The sequence below is a fragment of the Gossypium hirsutum genome, chromosome A11, assembly GCF_007990345.1.
Source record: "Gossypium hirsutum isolate 1008001.06 chromosome A11, Gossypium_hirsutum_v2.1, whole genome shotgun sequence".
In the NCBI taxonomy this organism is placed as follows: domain Eukaryota; kingdom Viridiplantae; phylum Streptophyta; class Magnoliopsida; order Malvales; family Malvaceae; genus Gossypium; species Gossypium hirsutum.
The window spans coordinates 117,155,667-117,164,498 of NC_053434.1; the positions used below are offsets into that span (position 1 = coordinate 117,155,667).

Sequence of the window (8,832 nt, forward strand, 5' to 3'; positions counted from 1 at the left end):
CTTGAAGTATGATTGAGACTTATTTTTACTAATAATATTTATTGTTTGTTAAAAAAATTATTTTAGGTTTAATATTAACAAATTTATTCATTAAAAATTTATTTAAAAATAATTGAAGTAAAATTAATTTTAGTATAATTAAATTTTTATTGATTTATCATTTTTAATAATTTTACAATAAATAATAATTTGATCATCCTCTTCATGAAAATGAAAAAATAAATTCATCATTCCAACCATGCATGCCTCGTGAACTGTCATTATTACCCTAAATCGGTGGTGATACATTCCCAACGGCTAAAACAAGTGACGACGGTGGTTCTCATGTGAAAGCTCCCTCTTTTCCACTGTAATAATATAAACCCAGATTTTTTATATATTTATATATCCTATTATTTTTAACGTTATACAAATATTAATGTCTTCGTACCGTAAACGCACATTGATATTATGATCTCATAACCCAACATATATTTCATCATTTACATACATGCATTATACGTTTCACCGCACTTTATCTTTAGTTCGTTAGAATCCATGGAAGCATTGTGGAGTTTAGAGGAGAAATGGAAGCTTACAACACAAGAAGCAGTCATCGTCTTCGTTTGTGCTGCATCTGCCATTGTTGGTCTTTGTGCCGCCACGGTTCTCAAAAAGAAAGCTCGAAAAAAGCAAGTGGTGGACGGAGACGCGGTCGGGGATGGTTCAATGAATGCGAAGTGGTGTGAGCCGGGTTGCAGTTGGGTATCGAAGAAGGTGTTGATGGGATCAGTGATGTGGAGTGGAGCTAAACGGTGGCCAGAGAGGAGTTTTAGGTGGGAAGAGAGGCCACCGCCGTTGTTGGGATTGGAAGAGTATGGAGATAGTGTGGGGTGGCGAAGCCATAACTCGGATTCGCCGGTGTGGCAAAGACCGATACTTATGGGGGAGAAATGTGAGCTGCCGCGGTTTAGTGGGCTGATTTTGTATGATGAAAGAGGGCAGTTGCTTGATGATTCCGTCAAGAGACTTCCCGACCGGGCTAACGATAATCAGGTGATTATTTTATGAGTTTCTTCCATAGCTAAAATCAATGATTTCACTTCATTTCATGCAAAAATATTAAATCATAAGTATAGTAAAGCTTAAACAAATTTAGGTTTAATATATATTTTGGCCCTTTTACTATAGTGAATTTTTACTTTAGTCTTTTTACTATTTTTTTGATCACTTTGCTCTCGCTACTTTTATTTCGTCCCTCACTTTAGTCACTTGACCATTCCTGCTAAAAGAAAATTTCCACGTGGCCATTTAATCCAATCAAATGCGAACATATAGAGGGCCAAAGTAAGATTTATTTTTACTAGAATACAGGATGCAAAGTGAAATTTTCACTACAAGTCAAGGGAAAAACATGCGAGCATATGGGAGTTTTTTGGTCACTTTATTAAATTTAAGGATTAAGGGTGTAAACCTTAAAACTTTTCAAAAGAAAAAGTAATTAAGTTATTGTTTTTTTTTCATTCACTTTTTACTTGAATTTTCACAATGCCTAAAAAATTGATAATTTTTTTTCACAATGCATAAAAAGCAATTAAGCCTTTATTTTTTTTCACTCAATTGGGTGCTTAAACTATTTTTTATTAAACCCACCATGTGTAACAATCACAGCGTGACATGTGGCAAAAATCAATAAAAGTTATAAAAATGATTAAATTTTAATAAAAAAATATAAAAAAATTATAATATATATAGAAATATAAAAAATGTTATAAAATTTTATGAAGTCGTAAGAAAATTATAAAAATTATCATACTAAAAGAAGCATTTTATAATTTTTATTGATTTATAATTTTTTTATCACTTTTCGCCACATGTCACACTTTGTTGCTACATATAATGGCTTTAATTGAAAAAACTAAGATCGTTAACTTTAACGATCAACGGTTAAAGTTAATAGTTAAAGGGTCTTTTTGATGCATTTTATAATTTTTTTATGATTTTTATAAAATTTTACAAAATTTTATAATTTTTATTAAAATTTAATAACTTTTATAACTTTTATTGATTTTTATTTTTATAATTTTTTTGCCACATATCATGCTGTGATTGTGACACGGATGACTTTATCTAAAAAAAATTAGGGACAATTAATTTTAGTAGTTAACTGTCAAAGCTAATGGTTAAAGAGACTTTTTGATGCATTTTACAGTTCAAGTATCTAATTAAGTGAAAAAAAGCACTTAATTATTTTTTTTGAAAAAGTTTTGAGTCTTTTTTATACATTTTAAAAGTTTAAGTACTCAATTGAGTACAAAAAAGAAAAGCAGGAACTTAATTATTTTTTTAAAAAAATTTTAAAAACTTTTTACCCCTAAATCTAAATTCGACTTAAAAATGAATTCCCGTAACTTAATATTTGATTCAAATAACTTATGAATTTAGTTAACTTTTTATTTATTATTTATTTTAGATTAATATAGAGTGTAAATAATTAAATTTAAAGTCAGACATAAAAAATATATTTACTATTTACTAAATAGATAAATTTTGAATCAAGTTATTCAATCGAGCTCAAGTCCAACATTTGAATTTAAATTTTTTACTACTTGGTAACACTACGTTAGATTTCCTACTAATATATTATTGGTAATCATTTTCAGGGTAATCATTTTCAGGGAAAACCCACAGGAGTTGTGAGAACAACATTAAGGGACCTGCTTTAATTTCCGTACAAAATTAGCTTGTAACACGAACAAAGTTTTTCAGGAATGTAACTGAAACTTTTCTCATGTACAAAATTACTCTATTAGCCCTAGTATTTCGAAACAAAAATAAAAAATCAAAAAATTAGTTTCGATAAAAAAAGAAAATTGAAAAAATGGAAAATCCATAGGAACATATCCTAGTTTCGATAAAAAAAAGAAAATTGGAAAAATGGAAAATCCATAGGAACATATCCTTCACATGATTGAGCCAAATATTATCTATGTTGCTCCGACTCTTTATTTAAGTTCGGCTTTCTACTTATAGGAAAAGACCACTTCCACCGGGATTGAATCGAATTAGCACATTTTTAGGTACATGTATATAAACTCCAAATATATGAAAAAGCTTTTTAAAATTGAATAAACTCGTGTTGAAACATATATCTGCATATGATATTTATGCCCGAATTCGAATAACATAGATCGATCAAGTTCATCACCTGCAAACACATACATTCAAGTGCTGCACAAATTCTGTTGGAAAGTTGTATGATGCAAAAACAGTAGTAATACGTAAACGACTGGATCTCAAACCGAAATGAATTTTTGCTTCGCTCATACATGCAAAGCCTAGACACTGTCCGTAATAAACCGGAGTGTCGATGAATAAATTTGTTTAGACAAAGAATCAGAACATGTTCGGAATAATACAACGAATGAAACCATACATCAAAGGTTCCCATCACTATACACACCTCAACATCAAAAAACTTTCCACTTACACGCCATTGAAAAAGCATTGAAGTGTAGAAACGGAATATAGAAGCAATTACCTTTCCGGGAGAAAGCAAGAGTCACGCTTGTGACACCATGAGTGGTTCACTGGATTCTTCCATGGACTTCTTTTGATATCGGAAGTACAACACGAGTTGTAGAATCCCCAAAATAGTTCCAATTCCATTTGGAACCTGAAAAAACAAAGAGCCAATTTTAATGCATAAAACTAAAAACTTTTATAACGAAAAAAAAAAAAAAAGAATCTGTCGCCGATGTTAGAGGAAGCTTACGTAAATAAAGGCATCAAAGTTAAAGATGCCGTATAGGAGGAACGACGTGCTCATCAAGAATGTCGAGAGAGAGAGATAGAATGGCATGAATTCAACACTCCTTGTTCGAATTACTAAATTCTGGGAACAAAGTTCTTGTTAGAGATAACATGTCTATCAATAATGAATTTTCAGAAACAATCAAATGTAATGCTTTTGACCGATCGACTTACTATTATAAACAAAGGGGACGCAAACATTGATATGAGAGAAGCACAACTTAAAAACCCGACAAAGATCCACCGTGTTGCTCGGTCAGCTATCTGCAAGCTCCCAGCAACTATGATCGCCAGTAGGCCAAAAACTGTGAGTAGCATTCCGAGCATCCTCATCTGTCATCAACACAAACCATATGACCAACAGTTGAAAACAACACCTATATTAGCTGGAGTTTTTGTTTTTCTTAAAGTTCTTATTCCGACATACATACAAACATAATATAAGGGTATGATCCTCGTAGCCAGAACAACAAATGCATATAAGTTTGAAAATTTTAGATAACCTTTTTCTCTTTATCAGCATATACAATGAAGGTGACTATGTAGGTAATCTGAAAAACTGCACCGATCGAATTAACTGTCATAACCGGTACGTTGTCATGAGATACCAGGGGCGTGCCATACCACGTGCAGATCAAGCAGTTCAAGAGGGCATATATGTAAGGCAATCCCGAAAAATTCTCGGTGGATTGGTTTCTGATAATTCTTTTAAATGTGGGTCTGAAAAGTTAAAACGAAAAGCAATAATCGGAACTAATCAGAGGATAAGATATAAGAATCTATTCCTTCAGAAAACAAATTCTTACAAACTGGATTAAAATACTTAGAAAATAGAACATACATGGGTGATATGAACAGCCCGAAAGCAAAGATGTTCCCTGAAATAAACAAGGGTTGAGATCAGATTGAAGTCGTTTTATATGATTTTTCCCATCGAAACTTGCATATAAAGCAAACAAACTCAATATATCAAATCATCAAATGACATTTACAATGATCAAGGAGCAAAAGGCATGTTCCCTTAAAGAACTACTATTGGTCCATGTAAAGCACCGGTACCGGAGATGGCAATACTGTTAAGAACCAAGAAACTGACGGTAGAATAACAACAAACTTTCAAAAGTGCAATCGTGGTTAGATTTATTCTCAAGTATCGAAAAGTACATTGCCTCAATAACAATTATTGGTGCATGTAAAGCATCCCTACCGAAGATGGAAACTCCATTCGGAACTTAGAGACTTATGTTAGAAGAACAACAAACAAACTTTCATACGCTAATTAAGATCAATAAAACACAACAAAACTCTTTTCTGCTCCAAAAAGTCGGTTCAAACATTATCCGAACCAAACGCACCATACCCTAGCAGGGAACAAAGCATAAAGGGAAGCCAGGGTGATAAAAACATTGACCATTTTACAATTTTTAGTTGAGAGGTTCCCATTTGTACTAAACCAGGCAAGAATCCAACAAATTTAGACACGACAGTAATACAATAAGAGGAACATAGATAAAACATGACATGACATGAAAAATATCACAAATTCTAATCATTCCCTAATTTCTGCAAATAAAGTTCAGTTTCTCAGAATCAACTTAAATACAGGAAAAAAAAAGAACCACCAACTATTTGAAGAATAAATTATGTATAAAAAATTAACTTTTAGCAATTCTAACAACAAAATCAAGCTTTTGTTCAACTTTAAACAATACCCAATTCCCAGCAACATTAAAAAGAAAAATCATGATGATCCCTTAAGCTCCAAAATCTTCAAGAATGGACTAATGGGTCATTTTCAAATCAATCAATTTTTTTTTAAAAAAAGCATTAATCAAATTAGTTCATCTTCAAGAATGGACTAATGGGTCATTCTTAATTCAATCAAAAAATGAAATTTCTAGAAAAAATAAATGAACTTTACAAGAAATAAACGAAGAAGGAAGATTACATTACCAGCGATTCCAGCTGCATCTCTGCAAACTGTGAGGGTACCGTTTGGAATAGAAAAAAACATGAACAAGGGAATTTTCTTACAGACACAAACTTGGAAGAAGAAGAAGAAGAAGAAGAAGAAGAAGAAGAAAACCACAAAAACAAACAGGCCACCAAAATCCAACCAAACCTGAATTATTTATATAGAAAATGAAAATAGAAAAACAACGAGCTCCCTAGTCTTTTCACAGATATTTTTCAGACAAATTGTTTTCTTTTTCTCTCTGAACTCTTGTCTTTTTTTCTCGGAGTTTTCTAGTGGGGCACTATTGCTTATGTATTTGCGAAAATAAATAAAAAAAATGTGGGAAAATCGTGCTTACCACGTACTTCATCCCTCATGTGCTACCAAATGGCCATTATGATATGCACCACATTTTAGGGACACGACATCGATTATTCCATTTCAAATTACTGTTTCCATAATTACATTATGTTATTGTTTAAATTTAATTATAAAATATGAAAATATTTTTTAACATTCTATTATTTTCTAATAATAAAATTATCAATAGTAGTTTTATTGGAACTTTAAAAAAATAATTTTTGTAAGATATTTATTGAATTTTTAGTTTTAGTATATATTTTTATTATTTTTTGTTTTGTATTTAAATTTGAATAACTATCTAATTGGTTACTTAAATTTTAAGGTACTTTCATTTTAATCACTTTACTGTTATATATTTATCTGCGGTTAACTATACATGTCATATAATATTTACACTTTTATTTTGGTCATTCAACTTCTAAATTACTTTTATTTTAGTTGCCAAAAAAGTATTTTTTTTAAAGTGTTAGTTGGGATAAAAAATATTAAGAACTAAAGTGAAAAAGCAATAGAAACTAAATTAATACTTTAAAAAAATTGTCAAATTGTATTTTCTTACCCCTTGTCGAGTTCTAAATATTTTTTAATATTTAAATTTTAAATTTCAAATTATAAAAATTAATTAAATAATTTATTGAAAAATTTTGTTACTATAATATTGAAATTAATGAAATTAATCTTCTTCTAAATTTTAAAATATTCTATTTTTCAAAATTAAAATTAACCTAAATAACTCATCTTTAATAATTGTGTATGAAACCTAAATTTCTTTTGATTGTCGAGGCGGTTAGATTCTGGGTTTTAACAGAAGTTTGGTACATTGTTCAGTGTTTAACATTGAACTGTAGAGGATTCTTGATGGTTTGACGATATTATTGAGTCAGACCTATAATGGAGTGGTGATCATATTTGATAATTTAGAGGTTCTTCAGCCTATTCAAGATACTTCCTCAAAACCATCTTCTTCTGCGCTTATTAGGTGTATTCAGCAACTCTTGTTGGTTATTGGACATCGGAAGCTTGAGTATATTCCTCGTGAAGAAAAATTTGAAATAGATTGTATAGCTAAGATGACTTTCAACAAACATAGGGACTTCAATTTATCAAGAATATCCCTTCTGATTGGACTAATTAATGTAATCTACTTATTTATTTTTATCACACACACAAAATTTTTTTTTTAAGTAACTAAAATGAAAATGTAAATATAATTTGACATGTATAATCAACCCTCAAGAAAAGTTCAACGGATTGAATGAGTAAATGATAATACCTTAAAACTTAAAAATTGAATGATAAAATTGCAAAAATTTAAAAATAAAAACACTGCCAGGGTTGTTCACCTTTTCAATTTCAATGTACTATCCTTATCGTTAACATGAATATATATTTGGATATAAATTAAATAATAATTTATTTATTAATTTATATAAGACAAAAATGTCAAAGTAATTCATTACGTCATATTTTAATCATATTTCTTTCCTTCTTGTTTTTCAGTAATAATTATTGATGTTTGTGTTTTTTAAAAATAATTTAATAATAATTTACCTTTGTTTTATTTGGTTAAAAATATGTTTTCAAGTCTTTACATTTTTGGTTGAAAATTTAGTTCCATTTCAAGGAATTTATTTTTTTCCGAATTTAATAAATATTATGAGTTTTTTTTTACTTTTTGCTATTTTATTATTAGACACGTGCTTTTTAATTGAAAATGACATAAAAAAATACTAAAAAGAACTTCAAGACAAAGGATGCTGAGCTGGGAAGGTCCAAGTAGTTTATCCCAAACAGTTGTCAATCTTATCCAGTTAACATTACCGTTAATATGATTAAGTAGATTGATTTTAAAACTGTATCTAACGATAATAATATAATAAATATGCACGAGAACGATCTATGTATTTTTTTTTGGATTTTTATGTTGGTTTTTTAAAATAATATATTTTTACAAATTGAATATTAGCTCAGATGGTATTGATATTATTATTTATCTATAAAGATGTAAATTTGAGCGTGCTAAAACATATTTATCTTCCTATTAAAGAGTTGAGAAATGACTATAGATAATTTTATGTATCAAAATAATAATATTTTTTCATGTAAATTTTAAATATATCCAAATGTCTAATTAATTCTGAATATAAAAATATTATAAAACACTTGATTGAATGGAGCTAAGGGTTAATTAAATATCAATTTAGTTGGTAAAGACAAAAATATGCTCATTTTATGATTATGTTATTTGATGATATCTTTTATATAAAAAAATAAACACGCATAATAAAAGTTGAATTCATATATTTTTAGTTTTTTTTATATTTATATTTTACCATTCAATTAAAACTTTAATTATTAATTATGTTAATTTTTATAAATATATTTGTTACATAATCTTATTTTTCGTATCATAAATTAACTTGTTATCAACTCAAAAAAATCATAATAAATAATTAAAGTGTATTTAATATTTTTAGTACGATTAATTTACTTACAATTTAAACTATTTTTATTAGTAGTTTTAAATATTATGTTTCATTATTTATTATTTGTTATTTTGGAGTTAGACTTATATTTTTAAATACATATTTTTCAATTTTAATACAATGGAAATGTCTAACCCCTTAAAAAAATTATATTTATTAAATTACGATTTTATTAGTTTTTAAAATTAAAAATATATAGTTTTGACTAAAATTAGTTATATTTTGTAAAATTGG

At 28.6% G+C, this 8,832-nt stretch overlaps 2 protein-coding genes across 2 annotated transcripts; one reads left to right on the forward strand and one right to left on the reverse strand.

Annotated features, from left to right (window-relative positions):
• The first annotated feature begins 299 nt into the window (after nt 1–299).
• On the forward strand, nt 300–3,524 carry LOC107941428 (uncharacterized). Its single transcript, XM_016874991.2, has 2 exons — nt 300–1,035; nt 2,643–3,524. Exons 1-2 carry the CDS (start codon nt 538–540, stop codon nt 2,703–2,705), a joined length of 561 nt encoding a protein of 186 aa, XP_016730480.1. The 5' UTR covers nt 300–537; the 3' UTR covers nt 2,706–3,524.
• Nucleotides 3,287–6,073, reverse strand: LOC107941427 (bidirectional sugar transporter SWEET2). Its single transcript, XM_016874990.2, has 6 exons — nt 5,746–6,073; nt 4,634–4,670; nt 4,296–4,512; nt 3,967–4,125; nt 3,755–3,874; nt 3,287–3,655 (listed from the first exon to the last, which is right to left on the reverse strand). Exons 1-6 carry the CDS (start codon nt 5,804–5,806, stop codon nt 3,542–3,544), a joined length of 708 nt encoding a protein of 235 aa, XP_016730479.1. The 5' UTR covers nt 5,807–6,073; the 3' UTR covers nt 3,287–3,541.
• Between the last annotated feature and the right edge of the window lie 2,759 nt (nt 6,074–8,832).